The 25762-nt window shown below is 53.0% G+C and overlaps 2 protein-coding genes across 3 annotated transcripts in view; one reads left to right on the top strand and one right to left on the bottom strand.

The window, feature by feature from the left end:
- Positions 1 to 3363: 3363 nt before the first annotated feature.
- Positions 3364 to 9009, bottom strand: ADIPOQ (adiponectin, C1Q and collagen domain containing). 2 transcript variants are annotated; one of them, XM_083849365.1, is made up of 3 exons: positions 8551 to 9009; positions 5532 to 5751; positions 3364 to 5294 (listed from the first exon to the last, which is right to left on the bottom strand). In XM_083849365.1, exons 2-3 carry the CDS (start codon positions 5740 to 5742, stop codon positions 4768 to 4770), a joined length of 738 nt encoding a protein of 245 aa, XP_083705491.1. In that variant the 5' UTR covers positions 5743 to 5751; positions 8551 to 9009; the 3' UTR covers positions 3364 to 4767. The 2 variants fall into 2 exon arrangements, with proteins under 2 accessions (XP_083705491.1, XP_083705492.1); XM_083849366.1 differs by lacking the exon at positions 8551 to 9009 and adding an exon at positions 6405 to 6558.
- A 16200-nt stretch (positions 9010 to 25209) lies between these two features.
- Positions 25210 to 25762, top strand: part of ST6GAL1 (ST6 beta-galactoside alpha-2,6-sialyltransferase 1) — a 47033-nt gene continuing 46480 nt past the window's right edge. Inside the window, exon 1 of the mRNA XM_083849349.1 lies at positions 25210 to 25359. The gene's annotated coding sequence lies outside the window, so the exon portion shown is untranslated. The remainder of the gene's footprint in view (positions 25360 to 25762) is intronic.

The following is a 25762-nucleotide window of genomic DNA, read 5'->3' as shown; positions in this document are numbered from 1 at the left end:
GCTGTAGTCCGAGGAGATTTATGGAGGTGCTGAATCTAGTGCCGTGAGGTGTCCCGTTGATTTCAGTGAGGCAGGCTGCAGCACAGGAGGCTGGCCACCTGCCTCTGTCTTGGCAGCTTGAGGTCCTAAGTACCAAAATGCTTTCGAACGGGTGCAGCCGGTTGTGCAGCCCGGATGAAAAGCACAGGCTGCAGAACGCTGAAATGTCAGCCCTTTCCCGATGGTAGTCTCACAAGGCCGATTCTGTTTGCAGGAAGTTGCCAGCTGCTACAATACAGTAGGAATGTGCAAACTATTTTCAGCTGAAAAAAGTCATTGTGTGGGAGAGAAAGTTCCAAGGCTGAAGGAAGCTGGCTTTGATCTGGGCGTGGTATTTCTGCTGTGCCATTTCTGAGCTGGGCAGCAGGAGAACCCAGAGCTCCATCGCTCTGCGTGCAAGCAGGAATGGAAGCTCAGACCGAGCGCAGCAGTGGGTGTTCCTTGGTTGTTTGGTTTGAAGTTAACTTCTGGAGAATGAAAATCAGAGGTTTTCCTTTCAATATTTTACTTCGATAATTGAAGTAGAAGGTATTTTTCTCAATAAAGGAATTGATTTCGATGAATAAATGGAGTTCTTCCTCCTTCCCGGGGGAGCTGGGAGGCTGGCAGGCATCTAGCTCTGAATATGCGGTTGTTGAGCACATGGAAACACGCTCGGCAGATGACAGCGTAGCCCTTTTTTGCAAGCAGCTCAGAACAGAGGGACACAGGAACGCCACCTTTTAAAGCTTTTAAAGTTGGCAGATAGGACCTTTGGTGAAAGTTTTCTGCCTTCTTTGTGGAAAATTCAGTTTGCTTGTAGTGGATTTCCAGTTGGCTGCACCTTCAGCTGTGTTCATGCTACGTTGCCCGCAGTTGCGGTGTGTGTGTATGAGCCTTTACGGTCTCGTTAAATGAACTCGTGTAACCTCGTAACCTCCTCACGGGGCTGGAAAGGACCCTCCTTGTAATCACCTAAAAGGCATTGCTTTGGGTGGTTTTTGGTTGTTTTTGGTCTTGGCTTCCTTGGGGTAGCACTGAAAGTGCTGCGCTGGGTCCGCGTGTGGTTTCCTGCTGGTCTGAGGTAGCTTCGGCATTGCCGGGCTATGGGCACTGTGCTGTGGGAATCCCACTTCTGTTCTCACTGCCTCCAAGGTGACAGATGGCCTTAAAACATTCATTGGAATATGTTAAAGAAATAAAATGGTTTTTCTAAAAATCCCTGTGAAGACTGGAGAAAGCTGTGCCTGACCCCTTTGAGAAGAGCACTCTGTTTCAGAGTCAGCCACGGGATCAGAGGGACCTGGCTGTGAAAAAGTGTCTTGGTTCGTACCCCCTGCTCCTCCCTGCCCTGGCTCTGTGGGGGACGTGGCTTCAGGTGGGATCTTCTCCCCCTCTGCTGTCCTACAGCTTTACGGGAGGGGTTCCACAGGCTTCTTTGTGGGTTGAAATTGTCTGATACGGCCACAGGAGGAAATAGTTGAAGTTTCATGTTCCTGTTTCGCTTGGAATAAACCCCCTGGAGTCAGGGGAGGGTAACACAGGGAGCCTGCACATGAGGAGGGCGCACAGCTGTCCTTGAAGAGCAGTGGAGTTTGGCAGGACGGGTGTGCTGGGATGAGTCTGTGGAAGACGAGCTGTGGGTGGGGTTTGCCGATTTACTGTCCCTGCCTTTGGCACGCTGAGTCTCTTCATCTTGTACCTACATCCAGCACAAACAAGTCAAAAACTCCCAACAGTCCTGTTCCCGGTTTGGGTGTGCTCAGGATGGGTTTTGTCCAAAGCATTTAAATGGGAAAACTAAATCTGCTGGCCCTTCCTGCGGGAAGGTACAACGCAGGGTAGCTAAATCCAGTGCCGCCTTCCCTGCCAAAAAGCCTCTGGCAACTTTATACAAGACAAGTAAATGTGATGCAAGTCCTCCAGGAAAACCATTTCTCTCTTTCTTGTAGCTCTTCATGGTTTAGCGTGACTGCTATTCGTAGCCCAGTTAATTACTGGCACAAGTGATTACAGGGGGTTTAGGCACAATTAGGATCAGCCGATGTTGTCTCAGGTGCTGCCCGGCATGTTTTTGGTGTGGATGTCTCCGTGGGAGCCTGCATGCAGACACCTGCGTGGCCACCAGGAGGCCAATGATGGTGGCCCTGGACCTCTCCTGGAGGCTGGTCATCAGCCAACAGGGTCTGATGGCACCTGGGAGCATCCCGAGTGGGGTGAATTCATGTGGGGGCAGGAAAATGTGGGATTCAGTGACCTCTTCCCATCAGGGCCAGCGTAGCGCTGGTCTCCAGGTTTCCAACACTCCCTACAGCTGTGGCAGCTTGGGGCAGGAGATGCTGCTGGCCTGGGTGGGAGCTGCATTGACAGGGTGGTGCCGGTGCTGGGGCCTTGTGTGGGCTGGGTAAGAAACCCGGGGCTCTGCCCTGGCGGCAAGCACATGGCATCAGGTTTGTGTGGCAGGGTGAAGAGCTGTATCCAAGCCTCTCAGTCCCGGGGCAAGGGATATCGCTGTAAGTATATTTGCTCCTGCTGTGCGGCAGCAAGGAAAGGAGTAATTTATTTTGGCTGCCTCTTGGGAGCCAGTCTGTAAATCAGTATTTTCTCCTACTGCCTATTCCAAATGTCTCTTAGCACTTCGGTAGTTTCCATTTTCCCTGCCTTCAGAAAATCCATTTGAAAATGTTTGAGGGGAAAAAAAAAAAGCCACAACACTGCAAAGTTTTGATTTGCTCCTTTTGATTTAAGCTTTTTATGCGATTTGATCCAGCAATTGTTTCATTTTTAAATCTCCTTTTGTTTATGGATTAGTTTTGTTCCCCTGCTCCTCCCATTCCCACAGTAGGAGCAGGCTTTTTTTCCCAGCTGTCTGAACTCAACGTTATCGACCTGAGCGTCACTTCAGGACTTGCTAGGTCTGGTATGTTTGAAATTGCCTGGGCTAGAGGAGCCTCTCCAGTTCCTGGCTGCTCAGGAACCATTCTGCTGGTTCCTGGCTGGTGGATCTGGGGACTTAGTCTGGAAAACCGAGCTTATCCTCCCTGAGAAGGAGGGAACACAGTGCGAGGTGGTGTGATGCTGAAGCCCCGACGACAGCTAAACAGGAGTTTTTTAAGAAAGCAAAAGGTGGGTGACCCTGTGTGTGCTGGCGCAGGTGCCCCTGCCTTCCTGGCTCAGAGCGAGCCACACTGCGATCTGCTCAGTGTGTTTATATTATATATATGTGTATTTATATATAATCTCCATATACTATTTTTTTTTCCCTGGGCTGCCTGGTAAGGCTGCAAGAATGTCCCTTTTCTTTAAACCCTTCCCAACAATGCATACAAAAACACAAGAGCATCCTTTATTGAGACAGTATTTTATTGTTGTTGTTATTTGTAGTGTGGTAGTTGACTGTAGTGTAGAAAACGCAGCTGCTGGAAATATTTTCAGTTGAAGCTTTTCGTGCTGTCTTGTGCTTGTGGTAACGCGTTAGCTCTGATGTGTGCTAGCTTGTTCTCAAGCTCAGTGGGAGTCTTCTTTAACGTATCTGAGAAGCTATCAAATGCTCTTTTCACTGAAAGTCAAGCAGGTTCCTCGGGGAGCAGCCTGACAGGATTGTCACCAATCTCAGCCCTAACGCTCTTCCCTCCATCGAGCTGACGTTGCTGAGAGCTGGGGCAGGTCTCGGGGTGTTCGTGCCTCCCTCGGTGTGGGAGGCTGCAGCGCCTGAACTCTGCCTGGCTGGTGCGTGAGCCTGTGCCAGTGGCACTCTTATGGCGTGGAAAACCAGCAAAATGGCCGTGCTGGTTCTCAGCTTGTGGCTGAGCTTGGGAACTATTCGGAGGGGAGACGGGACAGGATCCTGTCAGTCTGCAGGTGGAAAGCAGGGCACCTTACGTGCTGACAGCCTCTGTGCTGAATGAGCGCTCGTGCCACCACTTCCAGTGCCAGGTCAGTGAATTTGGGAAGGGCCAACTCCATCTCAGGAGCTGCGAGGACCTTCTGCTCATCTGTGCCCACCTCAGGACCCCCAAAGCCGTACAGGCAATGGGCTGCTTCTGCTGCGTAGCCTCACGGGTGCCCCTAAGTCTTTTCAGATAAATCGAAAGAGAAGATCCCTGACCTAAATGAGCACGTCATCTAAATTAGAGATAATGATAGGGGATAAACATAAAAGGAAAATCAAAGGATTAAAGTTAATGAAGGTTAGTAATCTGAATATATTCAACGATCTGGGCTAAAAAAGGGAGACGACAAACCATGGGTGGACATCAAAGGCCGTAATAAGATTGGGAGATGTAATGGCAAAACCGCAGCCATCGGTTCCAGCTGCAGGCAAGCACAAAGATGGCTTTCAAATTTTAAAATGCTGGCTAAAATATGTACTTTTGTTTTAAATGAATCCAAGTGGTTAAAAAAGGGAAACAGAATGCGATATTTAAAAATAATCGTTTTTTTAGTCAGCTTTATATTTAAAAAAGGCCAGCTGATCTTTAGAGTTACTGTTTCACAATGTGGTGGCTGACTTTGGGCCCAGGTCTCCACAAGGAGAGCAAGAGCAGAGGTAGGAGTGAACTCTTGGCCCCAGACAAGTCATTTGTGTATAACCTCACTGATTTTACAAGAGATAGGGTCCACCCTTGGCAATCGTTGCCCCCACAAAAGGCAATTTTCTGGTGAATATAGTATAGCTATAGCGCCAGTGCCCCAGAGCTCTGTCTGGGGTTAAGCTGCCTTGTCCTCTCCCATGTAGCACACCCTGCCCTAATGGAAATCCAAGTCTGGGTACAGGAGGAAGCCCATGAAAGTGGAATCATTGATGTTGTCAGCATAGACACCGTTGTTGTCCCCCTCCCCATAGACCTGGAGCCAGACCTCATCCCCTGAGCTGAGATGGAGCAAGACTGAGCCGCTCGCTTGGTCGACGTTGTTGGTCTGGAACTGGTCATAGGTGAAGATGACGGCCTTGTCCTTCTTGTAGAGGCTGACCTTGACGTCCGACATGTACACCGTCAGGTGGTAGGCGAAGTAGTACATGCCGGGGATGCTGCAGAGGAACTTGCCGGTGCTGGCGTCGTAGTGGTTCTGCTCGTTGTAGAAGATCTTGCTGAAGCGGATCGGGACGTTGGGGTGGGGGGCTCGCTCTGTCAGCCCCACGCTGAACGCGGAGCGGTAAACGTAGGCCCCTTCGCCCTTGTCTCCCTTCAGCCCTGGGTATCCTGGAAATCCTCTTGGCCCCTCTGGCCCTGGGGTTCCCTTTTCACCTTGGTCACCTTTGGAGCCTTGCAAACCTGGGGGACAGAGTTGGGATCAGGAGTTGTTTGTACCCTGCGAGCCCATGGCCGCAACCCACTGGCCTGAGACGCAGAAGGGACTGTGGCTTGGGGATCTGCTCGGCGGCATGGAGCGAGGCCTGTCCCCTGAGGAAAGGCTGGATGACCTCAGCACCCGTGGTGTGAGACACCATGTCCACCCCAACCCTGTGCAGAGCTCCTCCAGTGCCAGCGTACCCCACGCTCCTCACCAACCTTGCTCTCCTTTCTCGCCCTTTAGTCCATCTTTTCCATCTTTCCCGTCCCTGCCGGGGAGCCCGTTGTGGCCGGGGTAGCCGGGTGCTCCTCCCATCCAGTTGGCGCATGGTGTTTTGGGGTCGGGCTGGGGATCTGGGGCGGCCACCTCTGTGCAGCAGGGGGCCACCAGCAGCAGTGAGCAAAGGAGGAAGCCTGCTGAGTCCCTCATGGTTGGTTCCTGAAGTGGATAAGGGCTTTGTTAACTTTAGAGGTTGACAGAAAAAAATAATAAAGCGAACAAACCCCCCACTCTTGACTAACAAAGCAGAGTTGAAAGTTTAAAAAAAAAAGCACAGTTAAAGTTTTAATCAACATATCTGAAGGAAAGTGATTCTGCTTGGCCTGATGGCCCTTCTCCATCCGGTGGGGCACTGGCATCGAGTCCAGCAAGCTGAGCCAGGACAGGCCCCTGGGGGAAGCGAGGATCTCAGCCCTGGAGCAAATCCAGCGTGGGGAGGAGCAGGCTGCAGGGCTGCGCTTCTGCACTGGGGCAGCTGGCGCTTGGGACTGAGCCCGGCAGATGTTGGGACATCTGGGGCTGGTCTCTTCGCAAAGCTCTGCTCGGTTAGCAGCAACGTGCTTTAACTTCTGTCTGGCTGAGTGAACGGCTTGTTGGAAGCACAAGCTCCTCTGGCAGAGCTTGTGTCCGAATCTCAGCCGCCTTTACGCTGGGCAGGTGGTTTATCGCCGCGCGTACCGCACGCTTACCCTGCTCTGATGTGAACAGAGGTTAACGGTCAGGCTTTCGGCTTCTAGTGAGCAACAATATTAACTTAAGATGATGGGTTTTTTTTCCACCTGAATTGTGTTTTTTGGATTGCAAGAGCACACCTTATGCAGTGTCTGGGCGATGCAGGGTCATACTCTTCTTTAATCTCATCAGCACAATTAGCGTGGCTACCCCAAACCAGGTGTGTATGGCCAGCCGGGTGCGTTGTCCCGAGGCTCACAGAAACTGGTGGGTCCTTAGCAGGTTTGGATCAGGCTTTTAAGAAACAGATATTTTTAAATGACCGTTGTATAATACTGCTCCCCAAGCAGAGATTATACCCTGGAACAAAAGGGTATCCTGTTATGAGGATTTTAAGTGGCATACAGCACAATAAATGTGGATAACAGTGTGGCCTCTACAGTCCCTTAGCTCTGTAATTTCCAACAAAAAATAATATTTCAGAGCAACTTCCTTGCAGGGTTGTTTTTTTCTTACGAGAGTTATTTAAATATCATATTTCCAATAGTGTCTCATTAGCTCTGGCATAACAGCTTCAATGGAAGCTAAATAGCAAAGAGGTTACCGTGATTGTGTTCCTTGTGGGATGTGAAGGGGTTTTAAAGAAAACTTCGATGCTCTGCACAGTGAGTCCAGCAGGCAGCACCCAACATGTAGGCTTGAGGAACTCTTCAAGCCATCGGGATCCAGCACCCTGCGGTGGGGACAAAGCCCCTGCCCGGGGCAGTTTTGGGGCTAAGGAATGCTGTGGCTGTGTGTTTGTGGACCAGACCAGTGACCGTAGTCTGAAACTTAGGACCTAGAGTGGACAAGTAATCGTGCAAGTACCCTGGGGATTGAGCTGGGGTGTGTGTATTTGGGCACGCTGCAAGGTGGCCAGTTTGCCGTACCCAAAAGGACTGCATTAAACTGGGGGGGGCCCGTCCCAGCTCCATGTCCTCCCTCTTGATGCCAGCACCCTCCAGTATCAGCACAAGCCATCTGGGGACATTCAGCTGCCTGAAAATACCCTTGTGTTCAATAAAATCTGCCTCAAAATTCCAGTTCTTGAGCTGTGTTTTGATGGTTTTGCTGGGGTTAGTTCTGCTTTCTCATACGCTGCCTACAACTGAAATAGCATTAAAGCTTCAGCGTCATGTGCTCAGTGCAGAGAGCTGGAGCCAGGCCTTCTGCTGGTGCCACAGAGCAGCCCTCCTGTGAGTTCAGGGCGGGAAGGGCAGCCCTCCTGGCCATCGTCCTCCTGCCTTGCTCTGCGAGGCCAGGAGAGGTGTGCATCCCGCAGCACCCCGGGGTGGCTCTCCACCACGGTTATGTTTTGCAGCCTAATTTTCTCCTTTTTAATGAGAAAAGTGCTGTGATAAGCAAATAGAAGATGATTTCTAGTAGATGTTGCTACATTTTGACTCCGATCACAAGTGCTTGTTCGAGAAACCAAGGAATTCTCTGGCATTTGAATGTCAGTGGTACCTTTTCAGATGAGGAATAGATGAACTGAGTGCTCTTGGTGGCTGTCAGATAATACAGGAGCTCCTGAGGAAATAAAAGCTCCTATGCATTACAGAAAGTCTGCGCTGACAAATGAATATGACCCATCAGAACTACGCCGTTCAGAATTAAAGTGCCACACAGCAAGGTGTATGTGTATTTGTGTGTGTGTATATATACATACACACACAAACTCTTTGCACAAAACGGAGAAAAAAATACTATACTTTCCAGCTCCTGTATTTTCTTCAAAGGGCGTTAGCTGGGGGTTTGGGTTATGCTGATCTCTTTTCTTTTTTATGCTGATTGCACGCAGCGCAGGCAGCACGCTTCTTGCTGCAGTTACAGCGGTGACTTGCTCCCGCGGCTCACCCCTAAAATCCGAGTGGCACAAGTTTCCAGCAAGGAGCATGTAGAGCTCAGGGAGATTTGGAGCAAGAGCAGCCTTCCTGGGGCTCTTTGCGGAAAGAAGGGAATCCAGAGGTACCCTTACAGTGCTCACTGGAAGAGCCGTGTGTTTTTGTACTGTCGTTCCTGACTACTTTTGATTTAGGAGTTTTGATCTCTAAATAGCGTTTCCAAAAACAGGAGTGTGAATCTAAGGGAGATCGGCTATTTTTGGTTTAAAATAATCACTAGCTATTCCAAGAATAAGCCTAATAAAGGAAACTTCTTGTGAACAGAGAAGTCTGTCTGTGATTTAGCCCAAAAGAAGAGAAAATCCAGAATTTAGTAAGAGGGGAAAAAAAAAATCAAGCTTACCAGCTCTTTTGAGTCCTAGTTGGCTTGCTGCAGTCTCCTTAGAAATGAAGTCCGGCTAGCATGTCACTGTCCCTAAGGGCACGAGCAGCTGTCAGCTAAGATGCTGTATTTTCCATTTGCTATTGCGCATGCTGGCTTAAAAGTTGGGTTTTCCCATTATTTTTTCCTGGTCATTGCTCGGTTTTGGGGCCGCTTATATAATCCAGTTGCAAGTGATAGCTCGTGAAGATATCCGTACCAGGGGAAAGACGTGTTTGGGAATTTCAAAGGAACCCAAACAGAAATGTTTTGGGGGGAAGTCAGTGCCTGAAAGCCCACTTGTCAGGGGCTCGGCTCTTACAAGCCCCCGTGAACAGCTGCTGCTCTGGGTAAACTGGGAGCCCTTGTTAGCGGCTGGTGGAGGAAGTGTGTCTGCAGGCTTGTATTAACACATTTGAATGTCTTTTTTCTCTTCTTTCTTTCTTTTTTCCCCCCAGTGTGTTAGTAAATGATTGTGTGAGAAATGTTTGCTTCTCCTTGCACCGTCTGGAGCCGCAGCTGCCGCACCAAAGAAGGGAATCGCCCGGGACGGGGCAGTGCTGGGGAGAGCTTTATTTCAAACAGAGCTGGGCTAACAGGCCGGCCTCTGAGCAGCTGGCACACGTCAGAGCCAGTGGAAATCATCAGAGCAATTTCAGCCCTGCCGATGGTTTTCAGTCTGTCGCAGGTTTCAGCCTTAGGCCAAACCAAAGTTGTCTTTTCCTGCATTTCTCTCCTTCCGAAGTGGGCGCTGCGTCTCAGAGGAGGCTTCGTGCCCTGGTCGCTCCTGGGCAGCCCGGGGTTAATGGGATGTAACCTCAGCAAACCCTGCCTGCAAAACTGGGCCGGGGAATGCCAGAGCAAGGTGTTGTCCCAGGCAAGCATGGGGAAGCAGCGTCGGGGAGCTGAGTCCCCGGGGATGGGGAAAGCTCATCCAAGGGAGTATCAGCAGAGAGGTGTCCTGAATTTCTGCTGCTCTAAAGAGATGGCTGTCTAGGAGGGAATAAGAGGATGTGTAAATGAATTAATTTCTTACATGTAGAGCTGGGAGTCAGCAAGGGTGAGTTCTGAAGTAGTGAGGAGAAGGACGAAGAAGGGAGGAGCTGTTGGATAGCTGCTTGCTTGCTTCCTTATTTTGGTCAAGCTGTCGGTCCAACATTTGAAGAATTTGGATATTATTTTTTTTTCTTGACAATAATTTTTCCAGGCAGGGTTGAGACCTAAGTCAATCATCCCTCATGCAATCCATAGGATGGAGAACCGTTTGGAGGACTCAGTGGAGATGAGAGGTTTTCATCTGCCTCTCCCTGGCCAGGAGCCAGACAGATTGTTGTCTCTGCCAGCTCTTGGCTTGACCCCCGAAATGCGTGGCTGGAGAAGTTTGTTAGGCTGCTAGTATCTGAGAATCGGACGTGACGTGTTTCATAGGTAGTGCTGCAATTATGGCATGGCATTTCGATTCAGCTGTTAGGAAAATGCCACGGTGATGAACGACTCCTGGTCCATCAGCAGCCTCCCGGACGGTCTCTCTGCTTCCCAGAGGAGGGCAGGAAGGCGACGGTCGCTGCCTGCCTCTTGGCCGGGGCACACCCCGCTGCCACAGCCCCACGCTTGTGTCCTTGTGCTCCTACCGGCTGGGTCTGGGCATCGGGGCCGGCTCCTGTTCCCGGCGCAGGGTGAGATGTGTACGGCCCAGGGAGCCGCTCCTGCCTGCAGGATGTGAAAACACCTCGAACGCCTTTGCTCTGCCCGGTGCCGTACCAAGCCTGCCACCAAGCGAGGGGTGGCCCGGCTGTGCCCACCGTGGCGGTGCTGGCAGGCAGCAGCTCCCGCGGGGGCTCTGGGGTGTTCTCGGCTCCCCGCGAGCCGTGGTCACCGGCCTCGTGCTCAGCCTGACCTTGTTTGCTCTGCTGGGTCCGATCCCAGCCTGAGAATGTGAGAAATGCAGAAATGACGGATTGCGGACCGCAGCCTTCCCTGAGAATTAAAAATAAGCACAAGGTTATATTTAGATGTCTATAAAACATAGCGGGAGGCTGATTATCAGCTGGGCTCCGTCAGCGCAGGCATGGTCCCTGCTGCTGCGGCGTGAGGGGTGAGCGCCGTGCCCCCCAGGGACGCCCGCCCTGCGCTGTCCTGCCCTGTCCCCTCGCCTTCCCCTCCGCCCTGGATACTGCACGTACGAGGAACAGCACAGTCTCCACTTCGCTAAAAACAGCTAAAACTGTTTACGCCGTTCAGCGGGCAGGCTGACAGGCTGTAAAATGCTCTTTTCGTGCAGCCTGAGGCTGTGCGCAGTGGACGGCCGGCGCCCCATGCCGGGGGGGTGTCGAGGGGAGCCCAGCGGTGCTTGCCACGCTGGGGATGCTGGCCGTGGGGAGCCCTCGCCCTCCGCCCTGCCGGGTGCTTTCTGCCCTCGCTGGGTTACTCAGGGCGTCCAATTTCTCGGCCCGTTTCACTCGCACAGACGGGCTCTGCTCGTCCCTGCAGCGGGCAGCCCGGGCAGGACGGCTCCTGCCAGGCTGGAGCACGCTGGTGTCTCTCTCCGCGGTGACCGCGGACGATCTTCCCCGGCCCCAGGGAGCGCTGCTTGGCTCCCAGCGAGGGATCTTGGCCCGTCAGTGTTTCTCATGCCGAAGGAACAGGACTTCGAGATGTGTTTGTTTGGGCCCTGGGGCTGTGTCAGCCCTGCCAGGTCCGGCCCTCTCTCATGCAGGCTGGCAGCTGAGCCAGGTGTTGCTCCTTTTAGCACAGGCCGGTCTGGTCTGGGGTTTGTCCTGGGGTGGGAAGGATTGGGGCAGGGAACAGAAGGAAAGGCTCCGTGACCCGGTGTGCAGCGTGCCCCCCTGAGCCATCCGCTGTCCAAGCACCGCACCAAGTCGTGCTCCCAGCAGTGACGGTGTCTTCCCAGCGAGGCACCTGGGCACGTCTCTGCCCAGCTCTCCCCTTGCCTTCACCCAGCTGACCAGCCCCCAGTACAGCAGGTAACCCCGCAGCCACCCGAATCCTGTGTGCATCCACCGAATCACACTTTTATAATCAGGTAAATTGTTCATTCGGAGAGTATTTCTCAATAATTTAAACACGGAGAACAGCAGCTTTCTGCGCAGCTGTGAATGTCTGCATCACCCAAGTCCGCTGTGCGGTCTGGACAACAGATGGTGCTAAGAGCCCTGGCAGAGCGGCACCGGGCTGCGGGGCTCTGCCTGGGCGTTGTGCAGGGCCGGCAGGGAAGGCGAGCAGGCACGGGGACACCACAGCCCCGAGAGGTTTGGTGGGAAGGCAGCTTTGGTGGGGGTGCTGGGGTGGCTGCTGGGCTCTCGGGATGAGCCTGGTGGCAGCCCAGCGCCATCCCTGTGCACATGCACCCTGCGGGATCATGTCCTCCCATCGCTTTTCTTCCCGTTGTGTAAATGCACAAGAATCACTTTTGGCTGCGACTGTTTTTCCATTCGCTCCGGTATCGACCCGGGGCCGCTGGCTCGGGTAACCTCAGCCGTGCATTAGCTGCCTCCCTGCTCTTTGCGGCCGATCAGTGGGGTTGGTTTTACAGCACATTTTGGGCTTTTCGGCGGGTCTCGCCTCGGAGGCGAGGATGCTGCAGGGCAGCGTTTGCAGGCACCGATGAGCATCGCAGGGGCTTTGAAAAGGAGAGGCGCGAGGGACGTGTGGCTCTGCCCAAAGGCAGTGCTTCTGAGCAGCAGTCGGAGCTCTGGGTCCGAAACTCATCTGTGCCTTGTGTTTGGTTCTGGTTTGAGACCGATGTATCAAAAGTGGGAGAAGTCACTGGAAAAGCCTCTGGCTGGGCTTACCGATGGAAACTGGGGCGTCAGCTTTGTGCTCCTCCACGAGATGGCAGGGTCACGGCGCGTCACAGCGAGCAGAGTCCCACCCTGCCTCTGCACGGGCACCTGTGGGGCACCTGGGCTCATGTGGGGACTGTTTCCGTGATGTGCTTCTGGCACAGCTTTTGGCTTGTTTTGCATCAGTTCGGTGACTTTTTCCACTTAAAAGACAACTGCCGGACTCTCTTGGGTAACGCTGAATGTAGAGGATAAATCCTTTCGTCTCCTCTGTTCCCCGGTTTCTCTGACACTTTCCTGCCCATCACTGTACCACCCCTCGCGTGCTCACCTATGTGCTGTGATTGCAGGGCAGTAGAGCAGGCGGCTCGGATGCTGGCCGGTTGGATTTGGGAGCTGCTTTCCCAGGACAGGAGCCTCGTGGGCTGGCATCCAGCTGCCTGTCACCATGCCCTGGCCCTTGGGCAGACAGCTCGTCCCCACGCGCCTGGCTGTGCTGCGGGCAGTGGGGGCACCACGGCATGGGGAACCTGTGCTAACCTGTGCTGACAGGTTCCCCGTGGACTAAACTTGGTAAGCTTTGCTTCAAAACACCAGTAAGGTGCTAAGGAACAACAGTTTGCGTCTCTCTCCCATCGTTCACAAAACCTAATGACCTAGACACAAGGACAGGGTTAATTAAAGGCAGTGTGAGTCTTACGTTGTCCATAAAATGAAATATTATTGTGGACTATGAATGATGCATATTTCATCAAGAAGCTGTAAATCTGATCAAAAATGACTACTATGTGTTTTGACTTTGGGCGTTTTGTGGTGTAAATTAGCACAGAGCATTCCTCGGGAAGTTGCACAGGCTGATTCATCTGTGACGCTTTCCATGGGGTATTTCTTTATGCTTAGGAGAAAGCATTTATGGTTGCTGTAGGGCTAATGCAAGGCTTATGATGTCTTTAATTATTCATTTTTCTAAGTGCTTGTTCTCCTGACTCGAACAGCCAAAACCACACTGTGACTGGCTTCAGCAATAAATTCTATTTTTTTCTGGAATCAAATTACTTTGCCTCTGCTGCAGACTTTGCCTCCTTCTGCTACGAAAGACGACTGATGTGACTTTGCATATGGTGACTTGCTCTCGGCTCTCACGGTGTTGTACATCCTCCTGCCCTTGGCAAGCGCCTGGCAGCCTCCAGCCCTGCAGGCAGCCCTCTGCGGCACCCTGCGCCGGGCCTGCCAAGAAGCCGAGGTGCGAGCTGGAGAGGCCGATCCGGCAGACGAGGCACCGTCACTGCAGAAATGCCGGCGAACTTTGGGGGACCGAGGGCAATGTGTTCGGAGCACCGCGGGCTCTGCCCGGGAACAGACAGAGGTTCATTTCCAGGGCGTTTTCCTCCGCGGCGTGGCGTGGTGCTGGGCCGTGTGGCTGCGGGGAGGCGGGTGCCGACGTCGTGGCCGTGGGGCCAGCGCCCAGCACCGAGCCCCCAGCGCCGGCTGGGTGCTGGGAGCGCGGCGGCGGTGCGCAGGAGCCCCCCGACGTAGTGCTGCCCAGCTGGGCTTCGGGCAGCCCGGGGTCTGTGCTCACACGGGGACCCTGCAGGGCTGGAGATGCTTCTGCAGTGAGGCACGCTGCCTTCCTACACCTTTGTGGGGTTTTGGCAGGGTTCGCATGTCGGTGCCTGGCCCGCTGCCTGCAGCCAGGCGCTCCCCTTCCTCCCGCTCCTTGCTGTGCTGTTTTCTGCGGGTTAGGCTCAGTGGCATAAATTCATCTCCTTTTATACTTACAGCCCCTCTGAGGGTGGTGTCTTTAATAGGGACTGTCCTTTCTCACTGCTTTGGCAGGGCAAGTGCCAGCGTCCTGCTGTGTCTCTTCTCAAATGACACAGAGGTTCTCTGAATAGCAAGGAGGAAAAAACAGAAAAAGATCTGAGTTATTTCTTTTTTCAGACAGCTTCACACGTCTGAAAAATGCTCTAAATACTTTCTTTTCTGCCTTTTGGTACTCTTGCTTCCTTGGGGCCTTGCCACTGGTGTTGGGGCAGACCCCAGCCAGGTCGGGCTGATGCTCCTGGGCTCCTTCGGGGCAGAAGAGCCCTGCCCACGGCTGTGTGCGAGCTGTCACTCGGCGCTGTCTCTGCAAATATTGTCATTAGGCTGAAACATAAATAATCACTTACAGCTTTGCCACTTCAGTTTGTGATGAGCCTGCAAATGTCAACGGATGTTTGTCAGAGATAATCAGGCCACTTTAGTGCTTAGTGGCTTTGTCATCTCTTGTGTCTGGGGGCTTTGTTCGTCCCCCCCCTCCCTCTCAGTGTGTGGTGCTTTTTCCAATACCTCTGAAAATAATTGACTTCCTGTCTTGGTCATTTTTTACGTTTGTTTCCAAAAGGCACGGGAACAGCCCCTCGCCGCGGTGACTGCCGCGTGTGCGGTGGTCGCTTTACGATGCGGCTCCAAGCGCCGTGGTGCTGCCCCAGCGGCCCCCCCACGCCCCGTGCGAAACGTCCTCCACCTCGGCAGCATCTCCTGGGTCGCGAGCGCAGGGCCCCGTGACAGCCCTTGTACCCACACCGTGCAGACAGCTTTGCTCTGAAACACAGAGCAGGAGCAGCCCAGTGCTGCTGCTCAGGCCAAGCACTTCTCCAAGCATTTCTCCAAGCGTTAACAGCTCTCTTCTCCTCTCCCCGGCTCCCCAAGCAGGACGGCTGGGACCTGGGTCTCCTGGTGCCCATGGCAGCTTGGTCATCCGCAGGGAGATTGCAAAGAGAAGCACTGACCCCGTTGCATCACCCCAAAGAAATGCTTCTTTCTCTGTTCTGTTCACCTGATGATTTATTATTTTTTTTCTCACCTCCTTCATATTCATTTGCAGCCGGTCTTGAGCAGAACAGGAACCCAGACACATCTGAGTCGTATTTTCCACTGATGTTGCCGTATGCCAGAATAAATGATCTCTTACAGTGCCATGGTAGGGACCTTATGTATGGTGAGAATTTAACAACAGGTGGGTTAGGAAACACAAAGGGGGCAGAGGTAGCTGAGGAACATGGGGAGATGCGGTCTCAGCTACAGCTCATCTGTGTCCGTGCATCCTGAGGTGGCTTTCATAAACCTCCTGAGGTCTGGGTACATCCTCCTATGGCTTACCACTGCTCCAGGCTGCCTCTCAGAGGAGCTTTCAGGCTCTCGGTGTCCCCTGGGGCTGCCGTGCCCGGCTGCAGGCGCAGGGAGCGGTACAGCCGCCTGGTTCCTGAGCACCACCTGCCTGAGAGCACGCGGGGCTGAACCGGGGCTGGGGTGCTTGCTCTGCCCCTCGAGGACGCCGGCTGAAGCCTCTGTCCTGGAAAACCCCCTGGCATTTGCCCTGTTACCACCAACATGCCACACGCTAAGCGTGGGGAAGTGTTTCTGTTTTGCATACTTGCTTATCTCTGAACGCAGGAAGAGGACACCATCCTTCCCTTTTCCATGGGAAAGGCACCTGATGCGTTGTCTCTCGGATTTTTCTTTGGGCTGTGTGCTTTGACCCTTCCTTCAGGTTCTGTCTAGGCACTGGGGGTTGTTTCTCGGGGCTCTGTGTGTTGGACAGGCTGGGCAGGGGCTCACAGCGTCCCTCTGTCCTGCAGTGGCACCTGCACGACTCCTTGGCTCCGGACCCCAGCACACACGCTGCAGGAGGCATCAGGAGGACTTGTCTCCCACCTGCCTGGCCCCCAGGTTGGAGAGCGGTGCCCAGCGCGCCCCGCTGCCATCTCCCTCCCCTTCCACTTCCTTCATAGCGAAATGCTTTGTTTATTTTCATACTTCTGCAAACCAGCCTTGCTTCCTGCAGATCCCGCAGCCTGCAGGTAGGACTCTGTTTTGGTCTGCGCTTGTTCTCACCGTCTGCGGGCCTCTTCTCACCGTTTCCTGCTCCTTGACTCAGTTTGGCTTTTGTGAGCATTTCCTCAGAGCTCTGATTCCTGCCCTGTTTCAGCGCATTCCTGTGGCCTAGGGCTGCTGTGCCACTGCTGTGGTGCCTCTGTGGTCTCCCACCCAGCCTCTCACCCACCCGTGTGGCTTCGGCCCAAGCCAAGCTCTGTATTTCCATGCTGAGGAAGGAATATTTTGGCAATTTCTTCTCCCCTCTACACTTCTGAACCCATAACAGCATGGCAAGGGATTCCCCTGTCCTCGAGGAGAGCTTGTTCACTTCAGTGCAGCCTCCTCACAAGCCCCCTGCTCATCTCGTTTCTCCTGTAAATAGGGTATTTTTCAAGGTTTAATTCCATCCACAAATACAGTAGCTTTAAAATCTGTAGAAGCACATGACAACTTGCTTACTGTTCTCCAGTTAACTTTTGAGCAGACCCACTGCCTTAGAGTTAGAGGTATTAAATCAGAAACGTTGCTTTTATTCATCCTCCCTTTCAGGTTCCTTCTGCCTCCTTGAAAAGCTGACTTTCTTGCTGGAGTGTTTTGCAGCTGGCTGAGGTATTTTGGAGAGTCTGAGGAAAACCAGGGATTTTGTAGGCAGCCCTCTGCACTGGGAACCTGCCCGCTCCCACCTGCTTGCAGGTTGGCTTCTCCTCCTTCGTACCAGGAAGGGAAGGGCTCCGCAGTGGGATTTGGTGAGTCGGTAACACTGCATGGGGCGAGTTCGGGGTGTTTCTCTTGGGTCGCTGCCACTAAAATACCAACAGCTGCCCTAAACCCAAACCACCTTTCAGCTGGAGCCTTCCAGCATTTGCAAGCCACCCCCCTCCCAGAGGGGGCTGCTGAGCACAGCCCCCTTCCCTAAATACGAGCCTGTGGATCTCTGCTGGCCTCAGCCCTTCTGCTGTGCTCCTACAAGAAATGCACACGCGGGAGGGGCAAGGCTGAAGGCTGCAGGTAGCCTTCTGCCCCGCGTGCTCAGAGACTGCCTGAGAAAAGGGTCGCTTTTCTTCCGAGGGCGCTGCGGTTGGGGTCGGTTCCCTTGCTGCAGCCAGCAGGACAGTGGCAGCCCCGGTGCTCCCCGTTCCCTTGTGGTGGCCACGGCTGCTGCCCTGACGCCTCGTGCCGGTGGCACTTGGCTTCGCCACCCCGCGCTGCGGAGATGCACCGTGGTGTGGTGAAAACAGGAAGCGGTGAGGGCCTGATCTTTTTATAGTTCGGTCAGTCGGTGAGAAAACGAGAAGTTATCTGCTGCTCTTATCTAATAGTGAGTTTTTTGCTTCCTGTGTTACTGCAGTCAATGTAGAAACACTCTTCCCTCATGAACTTCATTTCCTTGAGGTCTTTTTTTAAGTTCACAGCTTGCCCTCCGCACACCCTGATGCAGGCAGCTTTCAGGTCGCATCCTGCCCTGAAGCTACGCCTTGGAAAAGAGGTGGTGCAGGAGGTGTGGGCCAGGAACAATGCCTGCCGTGGTCCTCTGCTTGCAGTTGGCATCTGTCCAGCAGAAGGCAAAAGGATGAGGGCAGAGAGAAGAGTTGTCGTGAACGGAGGCTCCCCTGCAAAGGGGCAGAGTTGGGGCCAGGGCCAGCCTGCTCTGGGGGCACGCGGAGAGGGTGGCTCTGGACCAGCACCTTCAGCTGGTGGCCCCCCACGCCAGCCCTGAAAGGGCTCACAGGTGTGGACAGGGCTCCTCACAGTCCCTTGGGAACCTCGGTCTTGGGAAGAGAGGATTTGGCCAGAAGCATGCGTGTACCTCTGCATCAGGCGTACGGCCACGGGAGGTGGGAGGAGAGGGAGAGCCTGGGCTGTGCTGGCTTCTGAGCTGGTTGTGCCAGTAACAAACAGAAGCCTGTAAGCGAAGGCAGCTTTGCACCAGCACCTGTACAGCTGTTACAACTGCTTGTGCCAGCACCCTGCCCTTGCTGCTGTGCTGGCAGAATAACTGTTGGGTTTTCCTTCTGCACCCCAACAGTAATTGGAAAGTTGTACTCGAGTTTCTTGAGCATTGTGCGCAAAACCAGGTGGGCATGAGGGGCTACCAGCTAGGAAGGTGCTGGGTGAATGCTTGGGAGGCATCCAGGGACTCTCATTTGGACAATTCCAAAGCAAACTGGAGCAAATGGCAGGGGCCCTTAGAAGGAGGGAGAGCTGCATCCCAAATGCTTTGCTTGCAACTGTATTTTTATGCTGGCAAATACACCGGTGTCAGTATAAATCATTGCCTGGAAATTCCTGTGCATATATTATCAGCTGGTGACATCTTTATTTACCCTGACTCCTTGTTTATCTGGGATTGCAATACCAGATAAAAATCCCCTATACGTTTCCTGCAGCAGCATAAACATTACTTTTCAGTGACCTCAGCTGCTTTCCAGTGGGCTGTGTGTCCCCAGAGCTCCTCCAAAGCTTTTAGGGACGTTGTGCTCCCCAGTAAGCGCTCGGTGCTTGGGCTGGTCCTGCAGAGCAAGGTTTACCTTGGACTTGAGCCTGGAGAGCACTCTGTGTGCCTGGCTGCAGAGCATCCCTGCTCCTCGTCCCTTCCTGCCTCCTGGAAGGAACGGGGGCTGGGGACGTGCAAGGGGAGAGCTTTGCAACACCCAAATTGCCTGTGGATGCTGCAGGGTTGGAATGGTGTTGAGGCCAAGGCTGGACTTCATGCTGCTGCTAGGAGGGGATGGAAAGGAGCAGTCGTTGGCCTGGGGGAGGCTGTGACCTCACAGAAATTATCCTCTTGGATTATTGTGGAAGTGAGCTTCCAAACAGCACATATTGATAGTGAATTACAGTAATGGGCTGGCGAGCTGCCCTGACAACCTCCACGCTGTGCTTCTAGTGGAAGCAATCCTAGGTATTTCATTACATCGCGAGGCTGTAGGGCTCAGTGAGTGTGGTTTCGCTCCCAGTCCCAGAGCGTTGCACCAGGGCTCACTTGGAGCAACGTCTGGGGGCGTGCTGCACGTGCAGCCCGGGGCCAGCGCGCTGCCTGAGCGCTCTTTAATCCTGTCTTGGGTGCAGATCAAAAAGCCGGTGTGCCAGCTGGCCGAGTGCTGCTGGCTACCTCGCCTTCCCCACCGGGCTTTCTGAAAAGAGGGTGCAAAGCACCTACTGGCTGCTGTGGCACAGGATGTGCTGTAATCACCGTTCCAGCACCATTACAGCAAGATCTTCTTGCAGTCCTTTAGGAAATAAGCACCGAGACTGAGCAGAAAATAATGTGTTGCTTTAAAAATTCCCTACGTAGCAGGCTCCAGAATTAATATGGAGGACTTAAGTTTTGATTTTCAAATAAACCATCAAAAAATGAGGGTGTGAAGACCTCTCACCACCCCACTGGCTCTCAGGAAAACCTAAAGAGGCAGAATCTGTGGTGTTTTACTGTGTTGAGCAATAGCTCCCTGTGACTGTGACAGAACTACTCATACAAACTAGCACTGATCAACAAGAGTGACAGTTGTAAAATCTGTCCCTGAACCTCCACGTTTGCAACCTGAAAATGCAGGTAATCAGTCTGCAGATCAGTTCAGGACCCTCAAGGTGCAAAGGTGCAGGTACTCACATGATAATTAAACCATACCTAGGAGAAGTAAGGGGAAATTGATAACTCTCAATGTAAAAAGCACACGGTGAGAACATCCTGCAGCTACTCCTCTTCAGCACAACACAGCACAACGTCAAGTAGCTGGTTAATACAGAAAGAAACTTTACACTTCCATAAATTCAAAGCCCAGTTCTTGATTTAAAGGAAAGAAGTAGTTGTAGAGTACTGTGACGTCCTGGTGTGCCACTGGTATTTTTGATTTACACCTGTGGTTGCAGCGGAGCCGGTTCTGCTGGAGTAAGGCTGGTCATCAGTGGCTGAGGACTTGGTTCTCAAGTGCCTGGTACCACCAGTTTCAGCTAGTGCCATAAATAGAAGGAAAAACTGCAAAGCACACCCAGAAAAATTGTATTTTGTTGAAACACAAAGGAATGGCTTACATTTCAACCCTTTGAAGTCAGTAGGCTATTCGTAAATTCACTAAAAAAGCAGGTAAGTAATGACTTCCTTTCTTAAAGCTTGCCTCTTACATCCTTTAATTTCAGCCCTGCTGCGGTGGGTCAGATGGCTTGATGAATCTGCAGAACACCCCGCACCAGGATGCCAGCAGTGCAGTGCTCCTCATCAGCACTCTCTGTGCTGTGAACCACCGACTGGGAGAAGCTGCCGCCTCCTGGTAAGCAGAGCCAACATCCCTGGCCCAGCCCCAAGCACTGCTCCGTGCACTGCGATCAGACGCTGGGTCCACAATCACCTTACGGTCTGGATGGGGCTGGAGGGTGCAGTGTCTGCCTTGTCTCTGTTCCCTGTGCCCAGCCTGCTTGGGGCGTTAGGAGACCCTGACCGAGGATGGAGGACGCGCTGGGCTTCCCCAGGCAGGGAGGACGGGTGGTAACAACGGGGCAGGGTGGGCAGCTGGCCAAAAAGTCTGTGTTTCAACCAGCACCCAGCCCTACCTCCCTGTAGGGCAAATCCAGGAAAGCATAATGCAGACGCTGACAGCCCCGTGGGGGCTGGCGGCTGGGTGCCAACCTCCGTGTTGGCTTGGGCAGCAGCAAGCATGCCTTTGTCCTGCAGAGCCATCACATTATGGCACTAGTTATGATGTCTTGAAAGGTTTCTCAGAGTTACTGCATACAGTTCAGCTCAGATAAGCTCCTAATTCTTCATCGCTGAGCAGACGTGCACCAGGTGGGGTGTGAAGTAACCACACTGGATCCACTGCTCCTTAACTCTGCATCGGGCTGGAACATCTCCTCTGCAGGAGGAGGCTCACAGAGCCCCTGCCTCTTGTCCCGGACTCTGAGGAGCAATGAGGAGTAGTATATCTTGGTGAGCACTACTTGGAAATGTTTTGTTGAAATTATTTTTCAGTTGAAGTGGTGTGCTGTGGTGTTTCTTTTTCCTAACAAACTGAAAATTATTTTTTTAATCAAGAAAACATTTAAAACCGAGTACTTTCCATGTTGAAATTCTTGGGTTTTATGAAAATATTACATCATTGCTTTCAATTTGTGTTTACAGGATTTCCTGGTAAGTCAGGGGCAATGCTGAGAATGCCGCTAATCCTTCTGTGAATTCATGTCATGGGGCAGAGCGGTGCAAGTAGCTCTGTCTTTTTGCTGTTTTCCCATCAATGATGTCAAGTGCTGACAGCACCGTCCCTCAGTGCCGCAGCACAGCGCCTTTTCCTTTCCCAGGGAAGATGTGTCCCCCCAGAAAGCAGCCCTGCACGGTGGCAGACCAGAGCTCTGCAGCTCGCTGTCAGGCAGGCATGCTCCAGCCGCCCTCCTGGGGGCCGCGCGGGGGTGAAGGCAGCGGTGGGCGATGCATGGGGGTGCTGCTGCATGGGGGTGCTGCTGGCTGGGCTTCTCAGCTCCAGCTGTGCAGAGGAAGGCTGTTTGTTTGTCAAAGTCTGGATTACTGTAATAAAAACTAAGTTTGGGGGTTCATCAGGGAGAGGCATGCTTAAACCAAGTCTGACGGTCTGACTGCTGAAGGGGCACCTCTTGTGCTGCCAGGAAATCTCTGAAGGATGGCCACTGACTTCGTTGTCCCAAAGGAATGAATACCGGAGCCACTCTCCTGGGTAGCCTGAAAAAACACGGATGTGTGGGGAATAAAACACAGCCCTGAAAGGAACCACTTCTTGCCATGAGCCTCTACTGGGGAATGCTGCTCTCATCCAAGGAAATTCCTCCTGCTCATCCTTGACCCCCCCTGCTGCTGGCTGTGACCCAGGGAAGATCTCCTCCTCCAGCAGCATGGCTGTGCTACGCCTGACACGCAGGAAAAGACCTTGTGAAGAGTTACAGGTCCACGTCAGGAGTTACAGGTCCACCCTGTCCCTGCGCGCTTCTGCCAGCTGTGCCCAGGAGAACCCACGGTGCTGCACACTGTCACCTCAGCGGCTGGGTGCCTTGGAGCGTAGCCAGGACTCGGCTTTTCTTCCAGAAACGTGCTGCTGCTATAGATACCTAAGGCATGATTTAAAGATGGTTCAGCTGCACTTATCCACCCTACAAGGTGTTTTTCAGCTAATGGCAGATTCTGTAGCAGTACCTTCAGGTTCCCCCCATGATGTGGTGCAGTCTGAGGGTCTCCCAGACCCTTTTGCTTCTCAGCAGAAGATTCCTCCTTTATTGCCATAATCAAGATGATTAGAAGGGGATGGGGGAGAAAAGTTGTTCATACACTCTGGTTCTGTTAGGCTTTAAAATATGTGAATTCCTCTCTCCCTAAATAAGAGGAAGTGACATTTTCTTCCCTATTTTAAACTTTCAAGGAGCCAGGGCATGAGCAGCGTACAGCATCCTGCTGGGATGCTGATTGCAGAAATCGGTCTAGGAGTTAATTGTCCAGACTTGAACCCTCTCCTGTGTGAAGACAACAAAGAGAACGATAGCTGCACTTGGACGTTTGCTGTTTTTAGCTGGGCTGAAACATGGCACGGGAGGGAGGGCTACGACTTCTCTCTGCCGTGTGCTGCCACGCAGCATGGTGTGCAGGTAGGAGATGGAGAAGAAAACTGAGCTGATGGCATTGATGCTAAAGCATTCTTCAGCCTGGCCTGAAGGGAGATTTTACCTCCTTGTGTTGCAACCCAGTGACATAGAATTTTCCAAGAAAAAACGGTCCCGCCTTTTTTATTATTACTTTTTTTTCCAGCTAGGGCTGTGTGTGGACTTGCATTTGTTACCTTGTCTGCAAGCGCAATCTGAGACAATTGAACCTTCCTAAACTGGTGCTGAGTCTATATGCTGCGTGCCAGCAACAATTATAAATCCTTCCCTGTTGCTGTTGCTGCCTGGAGTCTGCCGTTTCTCTCCCAGTTAAATGTGTTGTATTTTTGTTGAATGCCAACAGCACAACACTGAGAAGAGATAAATACAACATGGGCATAATGAATCATGAGCTCTGGTAGCCTCGCCCCAGTCCCAGGAGACTGGCTGGAGCTGGCCAAAGGAGAAAACACAGTGGCCTAACTGTTTTTATTTACTTCACTTTTGCCTGGAGAGTGCACCCGTGGGAATGCAGGAAGCAGGAGGCATCCTGCCCATGCAGGAATCCCGGATGCCAAGAGGAGCAGGAGCGCACGGCGGTGTGCGGGGCGGAGGCTGGCACCACTCCGCACTGCCAAGGGGCGCGGGCTGCTCCTGCTGCCCAGGGCAGGCTGCCCGGGGTCTGGCACCAGGGTCATGCAAAGAGCTGTGGCCAGCACAGTGAGTGCCAGGGAGCTCAAGTCGGTGACAACAGCCTCCCGTGAAGGCAGCACGTGAATTGGAGACTGCGGGCAGAAGCGTGCACGTGTGGTGCTGTGCAACCCCTGCACTCTGCTCAGGGCAGGCTGGGCTTCAGAACAGACATCTGCATCCAGGCTGGGGCACTAAAGTTAAACGCTGGCTGGGGAGGAACTGGAGGTGAGCAGCAAGAAGGGTGGCAGAGCTCGGCAACATGACCTGTGGGGACAGGCTGAATGAACTGGCGTTGTTCTGTTCAGAACAAGACAAGGGAGATGAGTTAACCTCTAAATATATAACAGCCTACCACAGAGTACGTCAATAAACTGTTCTCAGTGCCCACTGGGGACAAGGGAAAAATTACAACAGCAGAGATTTTGAAAAGACGGTGAGAGAAACTTTCCAACTGCAGGATAATTAAACCCTGGCAAAGATACAGCTTGCGACATCTCCATCAGTGGATGTTTTAAAGACCAGGTTAGACAAACGTTTGTCAAGAATGATGCTTTGGGGCAAGGAGGATGGACAATGTGGATTTGGGGGACCTTCTGAACTCTCGTTTCAATTATTTTCAGTTGGTTTCACTGTACTGGAAGCTTCAGGAGAAATTTTCTGCTGTTGCGCAGAGTAAGGCCATTCGTGCAGGTCCCCTGTGTGGTTCAAGGAAAGCCAGGCTGAGCAACGGAGACAGGGACAACTTTTTGTCATGAAGCTATTAACGCTTTAATCAAAGAGCTAAGGAACTGAAGATAGGACTGAATATTTTTTTCATGTAAAAACCACTCATTTGCCACCCTTACATGCCTCTCAATAAAGGAGTCCTGTTCTTCCCAAACTTCTAATATTAGCAGGCAAGGAGCACGAACGCTCATCGCTGGAGAGCCGACTGCTTGTCTGCAATGTGTCTAGCAAGAACCGCTACGATGTGCCCTTCCTTCCCTGCCCAGACAGCTGTAACTCGGTGTGTGCACGTAGCCAGGGGGCAAAGCTGTGCCAGCCACCGCCCTGAGACCTGCTCCTTTCTGTGCAGCCACCCGGGGGCCTGGCAGCTGAGCCTGGAGGAGGATCCGTAACGCCGGGACGTGCTTCTTCATGTGCTGCAGCAGCTACTGGTGCTGGCGGTGGGATGAGAGTCCCTGAACCGGGCTGGGATGGGACACATGCGTGCTGGGACAAAAGCCTTCTTTTTGTGATGTTCCTCTTTCAGGCTGCACGGCCTTTTAGAGCGGCAGAAAAAGAGGAGTGCCTGTGACTGCAATGGTCACCCTGCAACCGCTTGTTCTTCTGCAGCATAGGGAAAAGCAGCTCAAACAAAGAAGCTGGAGACAGCGTTGTTCCCTGGAAAGAAGCACAGCCAGAAGGTAGGAGTTGAGAGTGAGACGAGGCAGCACGCTTGGTGTGTCCCTCTGGAATTTGGCTGCTTTCCCCCGCTCCCCCTGTGGTCTCTGCTGCCTGCTCCAGGGCACGGCAAGGCAGGTGGGTGAGGTTCACCCCGCGGGGCCACAGGAAAGATTGCTTTCGTTTATCTTCACGTTTTGTAATTGCTCCCAGAGCCAGGGGAAGGTTTCCCTCCTCGATGGGTGGTCCCTTCTCTGGCAGTGTCAGGGTTTGAAGCCTCAGTGCAACGAGAGGGGAGGGATGAGTGGTGCCAGGAGGAGGGGAAGTGCTTGCTGTACCAGCCCGGGGAATTGAGCAGTTACGCTCCCTCCTGCAAGTGGTGTGGTGCCAGGGATCTGAGGTGCAGCTGAGGAGCTGTGAGAGGAGACTGCGTCGTGGGAGACGTGGAGGCAAGCAGGTGTGTTACCAGCCTGGGCCCCTGGGGGAGGGCAGGGGGCTTTTATCCAGCTGCTCGTGGGGGATGGCGGCTATCTTCCTGCACGGTCTGACTGCAAAAGGACCAGCAAGGTGCTCAGTGAAGGATCTTACCCCAGGCCAAGACCTTTCAGAGCAACCATCCGCATAAACAAACATGATTAGTGGTAAGTGTGGGCTGGCCAGCTGCCTTTCTTGTTTATGATCCTGCTCAAAGGAGCCTCGCAAACTCATCCTAGCTTCAGCTTCTGTGTATAGGTTTAACCACCTTGTAAGTGCTGGGAAGTGCCTGAAACCATTTTGCCTGTGCGGCAAAGTGCCTGTGTCCTGTGAAACCCAAGCTCTGGGGCTTGTGCTCCAAAAAGGAGCGTCGCAGGGCCGTGTGG

Source organism: Anser anser, assembly GCF_964211835.1.
Source record: "Anser anser genome assembly, chromosome: 9".
NCBI classification, from domain to species: Eukaryota; Metazoa; Chordata; class Aves; order Anseriformes; family Anatidae; genus Anser; species Anser anser.
Note: the sequence above shows the minus strand (reverse complement) of the source record. Positions and strands in the feature narration are given on the sequence as shown.